The sequence below is a fragment of the Pteropus vampyrus genome, unplaced genomic scaffold (assembly GCF_000151845.1).
Source record: "Pteropus vampyrus isolate Shadow unplaced genomic scaffold, Pvam_2.0 Scaffold185, whole genome shotgun sequence".
NCBI classification, from domain to species: Eukaryota; Metazoa; Chordata; class Mammalia; order Chiroptera; family Pteropodidae; genus Pteropus; species Pteropus vampyrus.
The window spans coordinates 1,962,484-1,984,131 of record NW_011888966.1 but is presented as its reverse complement, the minus strand read 5'-3'; the positions used below and the strand labels follow the sequence as shown (position 1 = coordinate 1,984,131).

General features: G+C 35.0%; 1 protein-coding gene across 1 annotated transcript in view; it reads left to right on the top strand.

Moving 5' to 3' along the window:
- The first annotated feature begins 2,102 nt into the window (after positions 1-2,102).
- The window catches only part of DCTN4 (dynactin subunit 4), a 30,925-nt gene continuing 11,379 nt past the window's right edge, over positions 2,103-21,648 (top strand). The window contains exons 1-9 of the mRNA XM_011371191.2: positions 2,103-2,275; positions 4,582-4,652; positions 6,740-6,918; positions 11,841-11,884; positions 13,907-14,014; positions 15,577-15,650; positions 15,879-15,991; positions 16,287-16,396; positions 20,921-20,992. Coding sequence (XP_011369493.1) covers positions 2,141-2,275; positions 4,582-4,652; positions 6,740-6,918; positions 11,841-11,884; positions 13,907-14,014; positions 15,577-15,650; positions 15,879-15,991; positions 16,287-16,396; positions 20,921-20,992 — 906 coding nt within the window. The 5' untranslated portion in view covers positions 2,103-2,140. The remainder of the gene's footprint in view (positions 2,276-4,581; positions 4,653-6,739; positions 6,919-11,840; positions 11,885-13,906; positions 14,015-15,576; positions 15,651-15,878; positions 15,992-16,286; positions 16,397-20,920; positions 20,993-21,648) is intronic.

Here is a 21,648-nt window from a genome sequence, read left to right as displayed (position 1 = left end):
CTAGTCACTATCTGTACATTGAGTATTGTGCTACAGGTGACTGCTAGTTGCCAAACAGTGACTCTCATTCAGCTTTAAAAAAAGGAAATCCTGCCATTTGCAACAATATGGATGAACCTAAAGGACATTATGCTAAGTAGACTACGCCAGAACCAAAAAGACAAATATTGCACGATTTCACTTATATATGGAATCTAAAATAGTTGAACTTACAGAAGGAAGCAGAGAGAATAGTGGTTGCCAAGGCCTGGGGCAAAGAGGAAATGGAGAGATGTTGGTCAAAGGCTACAAAGTTTCAGTTATGCAAGATAAATAAGTTCTGGAGATCTAATGTACAACAATGTGACTATAGTTAACAATACTGTATTACATACTGAAATTTGCTAAGACAGTAGATGTGTTCTCCCCAGGGGGGGAAAAAAAAAAGAAAATGGTAACTATATGAGATGGATATGTTAATTAGCTTGTGCTATTTCACAACGTATATCAAATCATCAAGGTGTACACTTTAAATATATGTACATTTTAATTGTCACTTGTACCTCGATAAAGCTGGAAAAAAGAACTTAAGAAAATATGTGGAAGGCAGTATGCATAGGGGTAATGCATGCAAGCTGTGGAGTCAGAACAAGGTTCTGCGTTATTTATGGAACCTCAGATAAGTCATTGCAATTCTTCTATGAGACTCAGTTTCCTGCTCTGTAAAATACAGATAATAATATCTGTCTTTTGAAGTTTTTGTGAAAATTAAATGAGACAATGTAAAATTTTGACACACTGTCCTGCACTCAGTAAATATTAGCTAATATTATTCAGTTGTTTCTTCTCAATCACCAATTCTAATGTCAGACAGGTAATGATAAAATACCAGTACAGTAAGAAAAGCATAGACCTGGTGGCAGGTAATATAGGCTCTAGTCTTTGCTATGCCAGTTCTAAGAGGTCATTTTCTATATCTTAATTTATGCGTTAGAAACATCTCAAAGACACCTAGTAATATCGTTCATTGAATTTATTCCTTCATTAGTTGACACTTATTGAACACCCACCATACTGTAGTTCCCCCTCATCGATGGGGGACTTTGTTCCAAGACCCCCAATGGAGGCCTGGAAACACAGATAGTACAGAACCCTATATATACTGTTTTTTCCTATACATACACACATTTTTTCACTTAAAAGGAGCACTTTACAGCTTTTCTTTGGCACATCCGAATCGCCAGCATCATTACTCTTGTGCTTTAGGGCCATTATTAAGTAAAACAGGGACTACCTGAACACAAGCACTGCAATAGCATGACTGTGATATCAATCAATCTAATCAAGACAACTAGCTACTAAATGACTAACGAGTGGGTAGCATATACAACACAGACACCATGATTCACTTCCCAAATAGGCCAGAGCAGGATGAAACAAGATTATATCATGCTACACAGAAGAGCACACATTTTAAAATTTATGAATTGCTTATTTCTAAAATTTTCCATTTACTATTATCAGACTGCAGTTGACTACGGGTTACTGAACTGTGGAAAGCGAAAACTATATTTAAGGGGAGACTACTGTATAGAGAGTTCTAATGCTAAGTACTCAAAACTTTAGTTTATGGCCTCTGCGTGGAGGAGCTCGGAGTCTAAGAAATTTCAAATAAGATAATGTCTGCTAAAAGTTTCCTACAGGTCAGTGGCAAGACTATCAGAAGAAAGTGCTGGTATGACTCGCAGCTTTCCAGTTCCATGGAACTCTGTCCCAGAGACCTTCCATCTACCTTCCGGATGTTTGCCTGGAAGGTGAGGGCAGAGGAAACAGTTGTAAATAAAAGAAAGAGCATCCTTATTTTCTGGAGGAAACAAAGAAAAGGAGAGCGCTGGGCCTGTTTGGATTTGATCTGCAATTCTGTACTTAATTGGGAAGTCTAAGTCCCCCACAAGGTGTCCGCGCTCATTAAAACAATGGGAGGAAGACTTAGGTGGGGGAAGATCCCGGCTGCGCATGCGTACTTTGACTTTCGCCCGCTGGCTAGGAAACCTTACGTTAATAAAAGACGTTGAAAGACGTAGGGAAGGCGGCAGGGAAAACGCCGGCTCTCGGGTCACGTGATGCGGCGAGAGCGTCGGTTGACTCCTCCCTTTCCAAGATGGCGTCTCTGCTGCAATCGGAGCGGGTTCTCTACCTAGTCCAGGGGGAAAAGAAGGTTCGGGCCCCGCTCTCGCAGCTTTACTTCTGCCGCTATTGTAGCGAGTTGCGGTCGCTGGAATGTGTGTCTCACGAGGTAACAGTCGTTCCATGAAGAATATGTGTTGGGGGAAGGGGAAAGGCGTTCATATTAGTCACCGCGTTGGGCAGGGAAGCTCCGCGGGTGGAGGCGGGTAGTCATTTTCCTAGTTTGCTAATTGGTTATGTCTTCCGTCACTCACATTTGCCTGCTGTTTAATTTGCTTATAATTTGTCACTTGGAAAGGAGGAGCGGACTTGGGTGGGGCTGAGCAGATTTTCTTGGTTTCAGAGCGCCCTCTGATTGGACAAACTTGAGTTTGGAGCCCTAGCAGTCTTCTGGGGGGTTTGGTAATAAGGTGGATTGGAGAGAAAAAGGTGTGGACCTCTTTAGTTCACGCCAGTTGAGGGGCAAGATACCGTTTTTTCCAGGATAGATTTGGGTGGGGTGGATGCAGGCATTGTCGTTCCTGTCCCTCCCATCCTGGAAGTTCTGTTTCTGCTTTGGCTAGAAACTGGGCCCTCATCAGATTGCCTTTCTCTGTGTCCTGGCTCAGGCCAAGGCCTGCAGCCGGGAGAGATGAGGATAGGTCGAGCTGAGTGAAAAGCACTTTAAATTGGGCATGTCATGTAAGAAGCTGGAAGTGTTATATTTATGGCGCTTCTCTTGAGGGCAGGGCGCTGTCCTTCATAGGCACAAATGGGTGTTCGTGGTGGGATTGCTCAGATCCAAAAGACCCCACCCCATAAAAAAATCATCAGACAACCGAACTCAAAACTTCTGTAGCGCTTGGCACATCTCATTCTTTTAGTAAGCTTTAGAGATTAAAAGATGAGTAAGACATAAACCCTGCTGTTGAGTAACTCAACAATCTAATGAAGGAAAAGCTGATAGTAGTAATAGATACCGTTTATTCGGTACTTTCTATTTGTAATATGATTTACATAATCTCCTTTAATCTTCTACAACTCAGTGGAGTAGATACCTTTTTAAAAAAATTCTTTACAGGGAAACACATAATGTTTGCCGTAGGCCACAGAGCCAGAAATTTAGGGATCAGAAGGAGGACTAGGATTTGAAAACGAGCATCCTAACTCAGAGAACTTCCGTGAAGATACCTGGACTGTTAAAAATACATATGAAAAACATGTTCTATACTATAAGCCACTTTACATATTAATAATTATTATTGGGAATGTTTTTTACAATTTTAAGAATAGTCAGGGAAAGCATTTAATACAAGAAAAATCAATGCCATGTATGTGTAATATGGTATTGGTTTTTCATATATACAACATGGCATTGATTTTTTTTGTATTTTTCTTCTCCATTAACGTGTGTGTGTGTGTGTGTGTGTGTGTGTGTGTGCGCGCGTGCGTGTGCGTATATCTTCTTGGCATGTCCTTTTTCTTTTAGATGCTTCCCTGTTCCACGTCCCCCCTTAGAATTTACTGGGATAGATTCTCATTTGGTGGTTATTAGGGAGCTCAGTCTCATGATCTCTAAGGATCTCTTCAGCTGTGACATTTAGTCTGTAATTGTATCTTTTACAGACTGATGTGTACCTAGAGGTGGAGGCCGTTAGGGTTAGGGGAAGGATGAGACTAGTGAGGGCTGGAGCAGTCCATAAAGTTCTGATGGAAAACCTTGGATTAGAGCTGCACGTGAAGGGACAAGCGTAATTCAGAAAGGGGGTGTAAAGGAATGAATAATACTGCCTTTTATGATGAGTCAGTGTAAATATTAGCGATACTATATTTTATGTTCCTGGAGATTATTTGAGCAGCAATTGTATTAATCTTTTCAAAGATGGTCTTGTTTATAGCAGGTGATGAAAAAAGCCAGTTTCTATCATAGTATTTGAGTTCAAATGAATTTGTTTTTCCATCTGCCCTTGAGTAGAGTTCTAAAATTTTCAAATAGAATCTACCTACCTTTAAGAAAATAATTATACAGACTTTAAAAAAAAGAATTTAATTTTTATACAGTGTTTTTGAGTTAAATACAATAAGACCCTTGTTTGCTTAGTAGTTTTATTTGTCATTTAAAAATGTCTAATTGGTTGGCTGTAGCAGACTTCATAAATGTTAATTTATGCTATTCAGTGAATGTGTATTTCTTAAATGAGAAAACGTTTTAAATCTCTTACAATTTATGCGTGGTCAAGTTACTATAATCCAATATAGCTATATTTGATCACAGCTTTACAAATTAGGTTATTTATTAATCTATTCTCTAGATTATTGTAGAGTTCTTTTATATAGACAATTTTTAACACATCTAATTCATAAAACCTTGATGAAAGGGAACAGGAAAGATCAAAATGGAAAAATAGAAGGGTTCGACTTCTTGTTTTCTTCTAGGTGGACTCCCATTATTGTCCCAGTTGCTTAGAAAATATGCCATCAGCTGAAGCCAAACTAAAAAAGAACAGGTAAGACTGGGATCCATTTTTTCTGTTTCCTCAACTATTTTTTTAATAGTGGTAAGAAAACACATGGAATTAACTCTCTTTTTCAACTAGCTTTTTTTCATTTTTTAGCATTACCTTTGCCAAGATGATAAAGAAGATGATAAAGAGAATTCCCATTTACTCCATACCCAGTCTCCCCTATCGTTAACATCTTACTTTAGTGTGGTATATTTGACTCAGTGAGCAATACCGGTACATTATTAAATAAACTCCACATTTCATTCAGATTTCCTCAGTTTTTTCCTAATGTCTTTTTTCTGTTCCAGCATCCTATTCAGAGTTTTCACAATATATTTAATAGTTATGTCTTAGACTCCTAAAGCTATGATACTTTCTTTGACTTTCCTTGGTTTTGATGACCTTAAAAGTTTTGAGGAGTACTGGTCACATATTTTGTAGAATGCCCCTCATTTGGAATTTGTCTGATGTTTTTTCCATCAATTGGGTGAATGTGTTTTGGGGAGGAGGCCCACAGAGGTCAAGTGCATCATATCAAGGGAATATACTACATATGACTTATCACTGTTGATGTTAACCTCGATTACCTGGCTTGAACTAGTGCTTGTCAGGTTCGTTCCATGTGAAGTTACTCTCCCCCCCGCCCCTTTTCCATACTATATTCTTTGGAAAGAAAATCACCAGAGCCCAAACTTAAATAGTGGAGAGTTATGCTCCCCCTCCGTGAGGGCTGTCTATGTTAATTATTTGGAATTCTTTTGCAAGGAAGATTTTTCTCTTTTTTTTCCTAGTTATTTAATCATTTACTTAGAGTAGTATGGGCTCATAGATGTTTATTTTATAGTTTAGTTTATAATCTAATACTACTTTTTTTTGGCTCAAATTATTTTACATTTGGCCATTGCAAACTCTGTAGACTCCTGTATCTCTTTGACATACCCCCATCATTAACTTTGAGGGTGGTTGGTTCATTCATTTGAGTACTTTCTTACTTTCCGGTACTAGATACTCCAGGCTCATTCTGTATATTTTCTGCCTCAATCCTAGCTTTAGCCATTTCTCCAAGGAGCCCTGGTTCCTTTTATTGGTGAATGGTATTTAAAACCGAGATCTGGGTGGTAGGCGTGTTCATTGCTCCTCGGTGCCATTTGGTTTTCAGTTTGATGTAAAAATCCTTTGCTACCAGTCACATTTCTGCAGCTCCGTGGATGTGAACCACTATTATCTATCTTTCCTATCCTCAAGAAATACTTTTTGATAAGCCAGACACTGTTTTGTATGCTGTCCACACATTAATTTTATCATTCAGTCCTCAAAATATTCCTGTCAGGTGGGTACTATTATTATCGTTACTTTAGGATATTATCCAGATGGCAAAAATATTGCAGATAATTGGAGTTATAGAATAGAACTTCAGTACAAGTCCAAGATTGGAGGTGAAATCTTGATAATCTCAGGTGGTGGAAAGTTAAAAACAACAAGGCACAGGGGCCCCTGAAGGGGAAATTTTGGCTGAGCACTAGAAAGAATAGTGCCTAAGGAGAGAACAGAAAGCCCTAAAAATGCAGCACTTCTGAACCATTCCAGTTTGACAGCACTGTTTGGTTTCTATTTCATTTCTCTGGCACAGCAAACAAGCAGTTATTTTCCAAACCAATTTCATCGGTCATTGTATTGTTGCCTCTCAGTTTTCCATTGTGCAACTTGTCTGTTCTCTCTGAAGGCATAAATTGTGACATTTCTGTTTTCCTTGGAACTCTTCGTGGTGTGTACATGCATAACAAGAATCCAAAATAGTTCATGCTAAACTGTTAATGCCGATTCCCTCTGTGGAGTCGCATTGGGTTGGCTCTAATTCTGTAGGAACTCTTGACGGTGATTTTTTTTTAAATGAACATATAATACTTTTGAAATTTTAAAACAAAGTCTATATGAATCTCAGGAATACTTATTTCATTTTGCTTTTGAGACAATTCAAGAGTGAATACAATTCTGTCTTGAATTCCTAACACCTAGAACAACATCTGACACATAGTAAGTGCTTGATAATATTTGTCGAGTAAAGGAATTGTTGTATTTCTTTATCATAGATGCGCCAACTGCTTTGACTGTCCTGGCTGCATGCACACCCTTTCCACTCGGGCTACTAGCATCTCCACGCAGCTTCCAGATGACCCAGCCAAGACCACCATGAAGAAAGCCTATTACCTGGCTTGTGGATTTTGTCGCTGGACATCTAGAGATGTGGGCATGGCAGACAAATCTGTGGGTGAGTGAGGTAGACGTCACCATGAGATTTTGTGAAATTAACAGTGCTATAATTGCCCACAGATTATTATTTCTGTTACCTGTTGGGCAGTAGGAGCTAAATTCATAGTATTTTGTCATTCAGTCTTCCGCATTCTCAGATTCTCCCATTTATGGACAATGATATTTCATCTGAGACCAGGTTAACTTTAGTTTTTTTAGAGTTGGTAAAATAGTCTTTATAAATCACTTTCTTAGAACCTAAATATGGATGCTCTTCATAAAAAATAAATGCCCCTGATGACAAAACACATCATTCACACATTCACAAAACTAAAAGACAAAAGCGACAAACTAAGAACAATATTTGAATCATATATAACAGATAAAGTTAATGAGGAACCCTTATAAATCAATAAGAAAGAGACCCAATAGAAAAATAGGCAGAAGATAGGCAGCTTTCAGAGTGGGAAAAAAAATGGTCAGTAGCCAAAATGTGTACTCTGAAGGGACCACGGTAGAGTTAAAGCTCTCCGTCTTCACCCCAGACTCTTTATTGTCCTTGCAGATTCCATGGAAAGACCCTAACCTTTTATGAAGTTTCAACCCAAGTCCTACTCTTTCTTGTTTTCCTCCTCTCAAATTTTATAGACCTACCTTCTATTTCTACTCTTTTGGTATCATGACCTGTCTTGTACTATTACTATTGTTTAAATGTGAACTTTTCAGCTGTTCTCAACTCTAATATGAGTTCTTTGGGAACAAAGACCTTGTTTTGAATGCCTGAATTCTTCATTTAGTTTTCATTGTCCAGTTGATTAGAGTTTTTGTTTTCACTCACAACTTGATGTGAGGTAATATTTTTAAAAAGTATTAAGTATGCAGAAAGATATGTTCAACTTTGCTGATAAGCAGGGAATTGCAAATTAAAACTTTATCCATTGATTTTTTATGTCTGGTAATATCAGATGTTGGCAAGAACGTGGAAAATAGTTCTTTCATATGTTACCACCTCGAAGAGCAGTTTGACATCTGTTAAAATTTTAAATTGCTTTTTTCCTTCTGCTCGGTAATTCCATGTCCCAAATATCTATCTTGGCACATTCAAATACATGCTCAAAGATATGTGTGTGTGTGTGTGTGTGTGTGTGTGTGTGTGTGTATACATACATACATACATACATACATACGTACATACATATGTACGTATATACATGTAATGTTTATCAGTGAAACAGAAATATTGTGTGTGTTTGGACCTAAACACCACCTAACACATCAATTACCTGTCCATTATTTGAGCATTTCAGAGTGGAGATTGCACTTATCATTATTAGGAAACTTATTTTTACACTTCTTATACTTCATGGTTAATATCAGAGTAGAATCACTCCTTATATAGTCAGTTCAAAATCTTGAGTTGCTACTTATTTTTATGTAAATAGCATTGCTAATTCCCCATTGTCTTTTGCTTTCCAAAATTTCATTCATGAAATTTTCTGAAAACTTTTTAGACTTGTTAAAAATTCCCATTTTTGGATTTTCATGTAAAATTTCAGCTTTCCTACTAATATATGAGGAAACCCATAACAAACTCATGTTATTTGACATACTAAAGTGAAGATAGACTTTAGCTAAAAACTTTCATAGGTTCTTATACAATTTGGAATAAATATGGGTGAAGTTTCTTTAGATTCAACTCTGTTCTTAAAATTTTAATCTTTGATTTTACTCACTTTGCCCCTTGGTTTAAAATGCTTGAGCTCTTGGTTATTTTTCTGACTTTGTACATTAAGTTGATAAAATATTCTTCAAAAACAAAAAAAGTTAACAAGTATATCTTAGTTTGTTAAAAACATTCATTGGTGGGTAGATAGTTCCTGAAATGTGATTTATATTAGAATGATTTTAGAGCATCTTTTTAGATTATGAGTAAATATTTATGTGTGTATGTTTTAATGTCAATGTAGCAAGCAAGTTGTTTGAATTTGTTTACTAATTTAAGTTAAATGTAAAAAATAAATTCCCTCAAATTGGCATAGTATATGCCTCAGTGAGTTAAAGTGTATTTTTCCATGTTTGTATTTTGTCTCTTTTTATCAAATTAAACAAAGCCCAGAAATCTAAATAGATTTATCAGTTTGTTCCTCTGTAAATGAATGTCTATGTTTTTGAGATTATGAGTCATTAGGATTAGAGAATTTATATTTCAGAAATTTAAAAACCCCTGCTTGCTTCTAGATATCTGTTTCCTTTAGGGTATCTTGATAGTGATAGTTGAATACAAGGAGTTCTTAAAAGAGTACAGATAATTTCTTTTCCATGATGTTATTGGCATCTGAGAAGCTCTGAAACCACTTTAGTTATAACTATTTGTTTATAAATAAGCCATTGTATCAGTAAAGTGCATAGAAAAACTTATAATGAGATTGTGGGGTCTCCCAAATTGCTGTTGAGAATAAATTACCACTTCTAAAGAAGCAATTAGAACATTCACATTTTTAAAAATATTGCAACTAAAACATTTATTTTACATAATTATTTCTCATCATTGCCTTAAGTAGGCAACTTATAAAATATGAATCTTGTACTAAAGGATATTACTGCTGCCATTTCTTGCAAGGGAGTATAGTGTCGCTTTGAACAGGGTTCTTTTGTTTTGGGAAAAAAAAGTTGTTTTAAATTCTACAAATAATGCACATTCATGTATTTATCACCCAGCTTAGAAACACTAAACATAAACAAAACAGTTTAAACCCCTTGTGGAGCTACTGACAATACGTTTCAATGTGAAGCATTTGAAAACATACTGTATGTATCCTACCACTTTTCTCTATCCATATTATGTCTCTGATAGTAGTGGATTTCATGTCATCGGTGACATACCACAGTTTACTTACCCAGTCTCCTCTTGATGGGCATTTAGATGGTTACATTTTTTCCTTTTGACAACAAGTGGTGTTAGAAACATTCTTATATGTGTTTCATAAGTCACAAGAGTAAGGGTTTCTTTGCATAAGTAAAACTACAATTGCTAGGTTTAAGTTGTGTACATCTTTAGCTCTCCAAAATGGTTTACTAGTTTTTGCTCCTGCCAGCCATCGTTCCAGGCCCTTGGCAGTTTTTAGCATTGTTTTTCCAAACTGTTGGTTGTAAGATGCTATCTCATTATAGTTTAGCTTTCTCCTTTTTTTGGTTAGCTTTATTGAGATATAGTTTACCTATAACGAAACTCACCAGTTTTAAGTGTAGAATTCTATGGGTTTTGACAAATGTGTGTAATCAAGTAGCCACCACCACAATCATGTTACAGAACAGTTCCCATCACTTGAAAAAGTTTCCTTGTGCCCCTTTGCACTCAGTTTCTTCCCCCTACCTCCTTCCTGGCTGCTGACACACTGATATGCTTGCTATCACTGTAACTTTGCCTTCTCTAGATGTTTATACAATTGGAGTCTTGCAGTACATAGTCTTTTGTGTTTATCGTCTTTAGCTTAGCATAATACTTTTGATATTTGCCCATGTTTTTGCTTTTTATTGTTGAGTAGTATATCTGTTGTATGGGTATACCACAATTTGTTTATTCATTCTCTAGTTGATGGACATTGAGTTTTTCTCCAGTTTTTGTCTCATGAATAAAGCTGCTGTGAACATTTGCCTGCAAGTCTTAGTCTCATTTTTCTTGAGTAAATATCTAGGAGTGGAATTGCTGGGTCATAGGGTAAGTGTATGTTTCAGGACTGGAAACTGCCAAACTATTTTCTAAAGTGGCGGTACCATTTTGGATCCCCACAGCCACATAGGAGAGTTTCATTACCTCAACAATCCTTAGTATTGCCAGTATTTTTCATTTTAGCCATTCCAGTAAGTGTGTAGTGATACCTCATTGTGGTTGTAACTTGCATTTTCTTAATGTGCTTAATTTGCCATCGATGTAGTTTCTTTAGTGAAGTGTTTGTATAAATATTTTGCCCATTTTTTAACTGAACTTTTGTCTTTTTATTGAGTTGTAACAGTTCTGTATATATTGAACAAGTCCTTTGTTCAATATATGTTTTATAAATATTTTCTCCCAGTCTGTGACTCGCCCTTTTAATTTCTCAGCAGTGTCTTTTGAAGAACACAAGTTCCTAATTTTGAGGTCCAGTTTAGCAATTGTTTTATTTTATAGTTCATGCCTTTTGTGTCCTAGTGAAGAACTTAGCCTAACACAAGGGCACTAAGATTTTCACTGATATTTTCTTCTAGAAAGATTATAGTTTTAGCTCTTACATGTAAGTTTATTGTTCATTTCAGGGTAAGCGTTGTTTACATTGTGAGGTAAGGGTCAAGGTTCATTTTTTTTGTATGTGAGTATCCAGTTGTAGCACCACTTGTTGAAAATATTCATTATGGTTTTACTTTCAGTTTTCTGGAATAATCTTTGCCTTTATGATTTGTGCTGTTTGTTTCTTAGGTAAGAACATTTCCTCTACCTAGGGTCATAAAAGTAGAACTTGCACAGTGTTGCAGATAAGAGCAGGTTCTCTGGAGTCAGAGTTTGAATCCTGATTTACCACTTAACTATCTGTGTGACTTCAGGCAGTTATTTAACTCTCTGAGCCTCAGTTTCCTCAATTTCTCATTTGTAAAATGAGGCTAATAATAAGAGTTCCCACCTCAGAGGGTTTTAAGAATAAAATGAAATGTAAAACATTTCAGCTGCCTGGCAGAGAAGCTATACATGTGTTAGTTGTGGTGTTGGTGATGGTGGTGATTATCACCATCATTATATTTAAAGAAAATAATTTATTCTGAGCATTCTGATCTATATAATTTTTAGGACTCTTTCTTGGAAGTTCTGTGAGTTTATGTTTTACTTTGTGGCTTGCAGATGACCTATTTTTGTGAAAATGAAATTATCAAAATTATGAAATTCTTGTTTAATGTTCCTTTATTTTGCAGCCAGTGGTGGTTGGCAAGAACCTGAAAATCCTCACACTCAACGGGTAAGTAAAGGTCATCAGGCTGAAATAAGAAAAGATGGAGAGAAAGACTGAAGATCTTCCATTTTATCAGTGATATGGCCTATGCTTAGAAATCAGTGTTGTATATTTTGGTGTCTGTTACACATAGAAAGTGCTTCTCACTGTAAGACATTAAATCACAACGGCAGTTTCTTCCATTAAGTTAATAGAGAAACCTAGGTGTAGTTTTAGTTCTGTATTCAAGTTGTGAATCAGAAAAAGGAAACTGGATGTTTTTGTTTCTCAGATAATCTGCCAACTAAGTTCTCAAATACTCTTGGAACTATCATCAATATATAGATAACTTAACTCCTGGAAACACCACTAATTTAGAGGATGTCCTTGGACTTGACAGTGGTTGCTTATAGAATCGTGACTTGAACACCCTTTAACAGTTCATAGTGACTTCATCTCTGTAGTATACACTAGAGCTAATTTTTTTGCCCCTGGAACTAGAATATGAGGAAGATAATTAAGTACTATTGAAATGAGTGTATGTACAATCAAGCTGCAAATTAAACAACAATTTATAATTATCTACTTTTGACATCAGCAAAAATTAGAAACACTGCAAATATCCTGGATGATGGTGTGGGGAATTGGACCTTTATCCATATACTATTGTTGGTGTAAATTAGTACAGATTTCTTAAGCTTCAACAGTGTCTACTTCCTAGACTCTAACCGATAGAAATACTAATGCATGAAAATATATATATTCATTCATCGAATATTTATTGAGCACTTACGTGTGCCATGGACTGTGCTGAACAATAGGAGTACATGGTCCCTGCCCTTATAGAGCTTAAATCTAATGGGAAAACAAAAATCAGATAACCCGCAGATAAAGGATAAACTGTAAATAATGTGAAGAAGACATAAATTGTACCATGTCAACATTTCTTAGGGAGAATTTCAGCTAGTTAGGGCCATAGCTTAAGATGTTGCTAAGATTTGAAGACAACAGGCATAAAAGGGAAAGAACTTAAGGTGGAGGAAAGGCATAGGCAAAGAGCTTGTGAATGGAAGAGGCAAAACAAGTTGTAGGCAAGATGAGTGTGACTAGAGTGAAGCATAGCATCAGGTGAATGGAGAGAATTGTGGTCAGACCACACAGGACCATGTAAACCAAGTTCAGGAGTTTGAGAAGGCTTTAAAGGTTTTAAGCAAAGAGCTGGCAAGATCAGATCATGTTTCTAAAACATAATTGTTATGAATTGCAAGGATGAGAGAAGGTACCAGGAGACCATTTAAGTCCTATCGTAGGAAATGGTTAAATAACTTAAAAGACTTCCGTACTATACAATAAGATGTAGCCTTTAAAAAGAATAAGGTAGATCTATTTGCACTGTCATTCATGAAACTTTCAATGAAAAAGTTTTTTTTCTTTATATGAAATATAGAAAGACCTGTGTTTATACATACAAAAGCGATATTTCTATACATAGGTTGTTATAAATGTGTGCAAAATATACTTGTGTCTGTAAGTGTATAAGAAAGATATCTAAACTGAAATAGTAGATAACCCTGGTGATGAGAAAGGTGGACTTGAGATAGAAGTTTCACTTTTTATTTTTTTATATTTGAGTTTTTCACAACATATTTTTATGATTAAAATATATTAAAAAAATAAAAATGTGCTGTGGAATGGGGGAGGAAATAGAGTACAAAATGTCACATTCTTAGAAATAGATGGCCCTCTGGCCATGCGGGAAACAGGAGCAGTTATGAAAGGAAATAATGAAGTAAAAGAGAATAAAAAGAGAGCATGACATTTTTAAGCCTTTTCATTGCCCATTTCTACCTGTTGTTAAACTTGAAGTTTCTATTTCAATTCTGAAATAGGTCATGTAATGAAGAAAAATTCTTTTCAAAGAAAAGGGCAAACTTGCCCACCTTAATAATTTGTCATATATATATTATGTGCTGGTCAGTGTAGTTGACTAATTTTGTATGTTTCTTTTTAGCTTTTTCATGAAAAAATACTGTCTTTGATTTCTTACAGATGAACAAACTGATCGAATATTACCAGCAGCTTGCTCAGAAAGAGAAGGTTGAGCGAGATCGCAAGAAACTGGCACGGCGTAGAAACTATATGCCTTTGGCTTTTTCGGTGAGGACCTGGTACAAAAAGGAGTTTGCACTTCATTGATCAGGACCTGTGTGGCATAAGGACAGTGACCATTTCAGAAAGTGGCCATTGTCCCTAGATTCCTGAAGGATGAGTAGCAGAGAAAGATTTCTCAGATTATAGGTGTTTTAGTCCAGTAGTGATGCTTTTGCCATATTATGAGTTCCATTTGAGTTCTTAGGTTTTAAGGGAATTTGTGTTTCTTCATCACTCCTCTTCTCTTCTGATTATTGCCCAAAGAGGCTGCTATTTGTAAACACCACAGAATTTGTGCAACTTTTAGATATTACAGAAAATCAGGTCAGCAAGTGGTAGATTTTATTCATATTACCACCATGTAGCCTACCCTCGACATCCTGGTATCTAGTTACCATAATTTGGGGAGCACCTTCCCATATTTCTTCAGTATGAAAACACTGACTTTTACACAGTGCATTTGTTAAATAGTAATATATGCAAATTAATTTTTGATAACGAATTATTTACAGAAGTCATTCTCCACTAGTTTGTATGCTACCGATCAGAAGCAAGGGATTAGGATTTGGAGCTTTTGTTATTATCCCCCAAGTTTTATTTGCTCTCACAGAACAATTTTTTTTCTGTATGTTTGCTTGGCATTTAATAAATAACATTTATTGAATGGCAGTAATGTGTCAAGCCCCATGCTAAGCACTTTACACATGTTATTTAATCCTCACAATAATTGTAGATGGTATATCCCCATTTTACAGTTCAGAAAATGAGACCTGTAAAGGTTAAATAACTTGTCATACTGCTTCTGCATGAGAATTAGTTAAGCCATCAAAACCCTAAGAATTGGTAAAGTCCATATAAAAATATCTAGTTCAGAATTTAATAAAACATTAAAACTTGGAAAACTTCTAAAAGCCAAAGACTTTGATGAAGTCTTAATGAGTTTTTCTGCATAATCCAGTGATGCAAATAACGTATGCAAATAGCATATGTACTAGTGTATTTAGGAGAGAAATGTGAATTAAATGCACTATCTTTCCAACTTTCCCATATAACCTGCCTGCTGTATGAGTTTGCTTCTATCTTATGCTACATTTTTTTTGTCTCTGTTGCAACCTGCTGCTAATTTGGGGCCTACAGCAACACACTATTCATGTAGTGGTAAGTTCTCTTTTATGATTCTTGCTAACCCTGAAGAAGTTAGCAGGTGATCACTGGTGTCCCAAGAAGACATTCACCATGTGTCTTAGACATTCCACATAGTTTTGGTCTAAGCCATAGCTTAGATACTTTTAGGTTAATAGTTAAAAAAAAAACATTTTTAATTTTACTGTATTAATATAGTTGCCGTCTCCATGTTTGGTGCTTTTATTATTTTAAGAATAAGAAGATATGGGGCTACAAATTACTCTCTTTAAAAGAAGCTTCAAATTAGTTTTGTTTGTTTTGTTTTGTTTATGTTTTGCTTATTTCCCTAAGCTTCTCATGCTGTCCCACCCAAAATTCTTTCTTTTGACAAATAGGATTTATAAAGGTGAAATTTCTCATAGAAATTTCTGAACTCTGTTTAGGACAAATATGGGCTTGGAACCAGGCTTCAGCGACCACGAGCTGGTGCAACCATCAGTACCCTTGCCGGACTTTCGTAAGTTTGGACATAAGTGTCTTTGAGAAAAAAGCAGATAGTAAAATGAAGAATGAAGGAATGTGATTTTTAAATAAATAAATAACAATTACCAATGGTGAAGAAGAGTCTCACTTAGAAGAGACCTAAAAGAAAGACTATAATAGAAGAATGTTTCAGTTTTTGATGTCATAGACTTTACAGATAATCAGGTGGACCCTTAAGAAAGTACTACTTTTTCTCTTTTAGCCTTAAAGAAGGAGAGGACCAGAAAGAGATCAAGATTGAGCCAGCTCAAGCTGTAGATGAAGTGGAACCTCTACCCGAAGACTATTATACAAGACCAGTAAATTTAACAGAGGGTAATTTTATACGTGATTCTACTTTGTTTATATTTTACAGATAATTCTGCTTTTGTTACTTTTATGCCTTGGATGTGAGATTTTTAATGGCATAGTTGTCAGTAGTAAAATGAATCATGTAGAAAATAAAATAGATGTAATAGATGTAATCGTTTGAAGAACTTTAAAATGTCCAGTTTCTATATGGTAGTTTTGAAGAATACTATTCACAAAAACTGTTGTTTTATGTAATTTCATATAAGTCTGATTTTGAGCAAGTAACCAAACTAAGCCTGATTTCTGCCTTTCATGCTAGTGACCACCCTTCAGCAGCGCCTCTTACAGCCTGACTTCCAACCAATCTGTGCATCCCAGCTCTATCCTCGTCACAAACATCTTCTGATCAAACGGTCCCTGCGCTGCCGGGTAAGTATTGCATTCTGTCGAGTTGCCATTTGTACCAGGGAAAAGCAAACATAAACATGATTGATATCTGGCCAATATCAAAATCTCTGGAATGTAGTAAATAAAGAGAATGCATAGGTGTCCAGGCACTATTTTGAAGGTAGACTCAATCCTCACAACTCTGTGAGGTAGGTACTATTAATACACCTGTTTTACAAGTATAGAAACTGAGATATCCAGAAGGTTGAGTTCATGGTACTAAGTCCTAAAAGATTAGCAAAAGAATATATAGTTTAATAGAGAAAAAACAAAAAGGACTAATTTTTAAAAAATAAGCAATTTAAAAGAAAGCAAGAAAGAAGAAAAAGTAGCAAAATCCAGGCTCTGGGAATCTATAAAAGAAACAGTAGAGTTTCTTCAGTAAATAAATTGTAAAAAAAAGAAAAAAAGAAAAAAGAAAAGGAATCCTTTTAGATTACTCCTATTCAACAGAACTTCCTATGGTGATGGAATTGTTCTATGTCACGCAGTCCAACATGATAAACACTAGTCACATGTAGCTTTTGAACACTTGCAATGTGATAGTGCAACGGAGGTGCTGATTCATCATCTTAGTTCATTTTAATAACCACATGTGACTAGTGGCTACTGTTATCACAGAGTTCAGTGCTAGGTTAGAAGAGACTTAAGAAGCATGTTAAACACAATGTATAGACTTTAATTCTTGATGCAAACAGAACATAGAAGGAAAGGGGCCAGAAGAGGAAGAACAAAGGAAAGGAAGGGGAAGGGGAAGAATAAGAAAGGAAAGAAAAATGTATGAAAACTTTAGAGAAATTTAAACTTTTTTTATGCTACTAAAAGAAATGTTCATTTTTTTAGTATTGTAACTTTTTAAATAGTATTTTAACTTTTTAAAATAGTTTTATGTTTTAGAGATACATAGCAAAATATTTTTGGATGAAACGACACGATGTGTGTATCTGTTTCAAAATAATCAAACATGGGGAGTGGATAAGAATGTGGATGAAACAAAATTGGCCGTTATTGCTAACAGGTTGCTAATTGTTGAAGCCAGGTGATGGATACCTAGGGATATATAATACTGTCCTGTATTTTTGCATATGTTAGAAATTTTCTGTAATGGAAAACTTTTGAAAAGAAAGGAAAACCCTACTTTAAATATAAAGGCACGTATAGATTTAAAAAAATGGATGGAGAAAAATATACCATGCTAACACTAATGAAAAGCAAGAGTAGCATTATTAATTTCAGACATAAGATTTCAAAGTATGACAGTTATCAGGGATAAAGAAGGGCATTACATATGGAAAAGGGATCAGTTCTCCAAGAAGATAATAATTCTTATATGTGCCTTATAGTAGAGTGTCAAACTATGTTAGGCAAAAACTGACAACTGCAAGGAAAAATAGGTGAATCCACTATTGTAGTTGGAGACTTAACACTCCTCTCTTAGAAATGAACAGATCCAGCAGGCAAAAATTCAGGACATAGTTGAACTCAGTTATATCCATCAGTCATTGAATATAATTGCCATCTACAGACTGTTTTATCCAAAAACACATTTTTCTCAGCTCACGTGGAGCATTCACCAAGAGAGACTATGTTCCGGGCCATAAAAAAACACCTTAACAAATTTAAAAGAATAGAAATCATACAGTATCTGCTCTTACATCAAAATGGAATTAAACTAGGAATTGATAACAGAAACATAACTGGAAAATCTCCAAATATGTGGATTAAACAACACACTTCTAAATAACACATGGGTCAAAGAAGAAATCTCAAGAGAAATTTACAATATTTTGAACTGAATGAAAATGAAAACACAGCTTATCAGATTTGTGGAATGCAGTAGAAATAATGCTTAGAAGGAAATTTATAGCATTGAATGTATATAAGAAAAGAAGATCTAAAATCAGTAATGTACGTTTCCACCTTAGGAACCTAGAAAAAGAAAAATTTAATTCAAAGTAAGCAGAAGAAAAGAAATAATAAGAATTAAAACAGATCGATGAAAACAAATCAGTAGAGAAAAGCAGTGAAACCAAAAGCTAGATTTTTTGAAAAGATCAATCAATAAGTCACTAGCCAAGGTAACTAAGAAAGAGAGAGAAGGATACAAATTACTAATGTCAAATGGAAGAGTGGGTATCACTACAGTTCCCATGGAAATGAAAAGGATACTAGAAGAATACAATGAACAACTCTGTGCCCACAAATTTGATAACCTAGATGAAATGGACCAATTTTTTGAAAGATAACAATCTGCCAAAACACATAGGAAATAGACATCTGAATAGGTCTATATCCATTAAAGAAATGGAATTAATTACCTTCTAAAATAGCACCCAGCCAAAATGTGTTGACTGGTGAATTCTACCAAACATTTAAGGAAGAAATTATATCAAATTTTCTATAATCTCTCAGAAGATAGAAGCAGTTAACTGCCTAACTTGTTCTACAAGGCCAGCATTGCCCTAATACTAAAACCAGACAAAGACATTACTAGAAAATCTACCAAAAGTAAATAAACTGTGTGTTGTATTGACTCATCAACCTCACTTCTAGGAGTCTGAAGATATGCCTCTACACAAACTAAAATGAGCAGAGATTAGAGTATACCCACACGATTGATTGGTACTCTAAATCTATGAAAAAGAATATGATGGTGTGGAATATCTTTTTAAATGCAAAAAGCAGGTTGCATGGCAGGTACATAACTTTGTGTGTAAGAAAGGAAGGAAAATAAATACATGTATGTATAAATAAAAAGTAAGAAAAATGCATATGTTAGATTAGACTTGCAATAGAATGAAGAAAGCAGAAACAGACTCATATATGTGAGGAAATTTGATTTTACTAAATATGGCATTGCAGATCATTGAGGAGAGACTAGCCATTAAATTTTCCTAGGTCAAATGATTATATGAAAAAAATAAAATTGGGACTCTACCTCACTATACATAAAAGTCACTTTCAGGAACATTGGGAATTTTAAAGAGGGTAAATAAGAGACTATCTTTATGACTTTTGAGAGTATTCCATAAGTAAGGGAGGATTCTATAAGTAAGACAAATAAACACAAACTATAATGGGAAAAGTTATATATTTGATTAAAACTTGTACCCCTCTGAAGAAAACCCATGAAAACCCTAGGGTTTCATGGGTTTTCTTCAGAGGGGTACAAGTTTTAGAAGAAATGAAAAGATAAGATGTAGACTGAGAAAAATAATTTGTGGGGCATATAATTAAAAGATTAGTATCCAGAATATATAAAGAACTTTAGCAGAATAGTAAGGAAAAGGTACCCCAGTATAAAAATAACCTGTAGATAATAACATACAAATATTGGCAGAGGAAATGCCAATACTCAATAAATAGGAGAGAGACTCAAATTTACACAGTAATTATGGAAATGTACATTAAAACTACAAATTGGCAAAAGTTAGCAGTTTCGCAATATCTATCAAAATAAATACACTCACCCATTGATCCACTTTTAGGAAGTTATCCTACAGATACACATGTGGGAAATAATTCATATATGAGAATACTCATTGTGGCATTATTTGTAGTAGCAAAATCATGGAAACATCAATTAGTTTGGGTCTGGTTAAATAAGTTACAGTAGGATACAGGGGCACCTCTGCATGTGCTGTTAGGGAATTCCAAGATAGATTAAGCTTAAAAAACAAAGGACAGAGTATAAAATGCTCCCTTTTGTGTTATTGTAAAAAACAAGGTGATGATATGTATACCTTTATGTGCATAGGCTGTCCATGAGAAAACAGGAGAAGCTGGTTGGCTTTGGGGAAAGGAACCAGGGCACAGGTTAAATGGTTATCTTTACATTATACCTTTTTTGTATTATTAAAACAAATTTTTAACCAGATTCATGTAGTACTCATTCAATAAATAAATGTTACTGTATTTTAAAGCATGAGGTCTGGAGTCACACTACTTAGATTTAAATCCCAGCTCCAGTTCTTACTGGCTCTGTGAAGTTGCACAGATTACTTACTCTTCCTGTGCCGCATTTTCATCTTCTGTGAAATGGGGACAATAATAGTTATAGTACCTACACTTACCTCATAAAGTCAACATGGTATTTAAATTCACTTAAACCAAGAATGTATACCTTCTACGCTATTTAGAGAGGAAATAAAAAGGACTGATACAAAATAGTTGAAAAGAAAACAAGAAAGAAAATCAACACAATCCATATTGATCAACACACATAGTAAGTACTCTGTATGCATTAATTTCATTATTTCAGTAGTTTTGAAGCACTGCAAAAGTATAATAATATTTGACAGTATAGTTGTTTATAGCTAGAAGTCCAAAACATCTTTTTTTGTATTTCCTATTTATTAGTAGTCTATACTATTTCAAAACATATGTGGTCTTACAGCAAAATAAAACAAAACTTCTGAATTTAGCAGCTGTCTTGAATTTGGCAGCTCTATGGATTAGCAGAATATGTTCCTGTTTTTCTCTGATACATATATTTTTTCTTTTTAGAAATGTGAACATAATTTGAGCAAGCCAGAGTTTAATCCAACATCTATCAAATTCAAAATCCAACTGGTTGCTGTGTAAGTATTTTAGGATTGCAGTTTTCAGTTACTGTTCGTTTGTTTGTCTTTTTTAATGTGAAATGTGCTTTATTCTTCGCTTAAAAAAGGAAAGAAAAACTATTTCTGTCAGAATGATCTTGCTGTTCTGTTTCTGTTTAGATTTTGAATTACATACCATGAAGTTTAAGGCAAACCTATAGGTAGAATCTGGGGTGTGTGTTTGTATCAGGGACACAATGATAGGATAGTCCATGGCAAAGTGATATGTTGACTATCGAATGGAGATTTACTAGTCATTCATTACAAATTCTAAAGTACCTAAGTTTTGGAGTCATCTTTTAAAAGCTTAAAAAATAATAAAGTATAGCAGATTGAAGAATATCCCTGTCACAATGTTCATTTTATTTATATTCTAATAATACTTCATTGAGTGAGATCAAAGTGATTAAGTTAATGTTAACTCACTGGGACTTGTCTCTAGAAGGGAAACTTCTGTATGAAAATCACCTATCAAACAAGAAAAATATTTTGAAAAATTAGGAAAATATTGTCTTGATTTTAGGGTGAGATACCCTTCCTACATAAGGCAGGAAGCTCAGAAGCCACTAAGAAGAATAGACAGCTTTGACCTTAGCAAAAAAAAAAAAAAAAAGAGTTATAAAAAAAAAAATT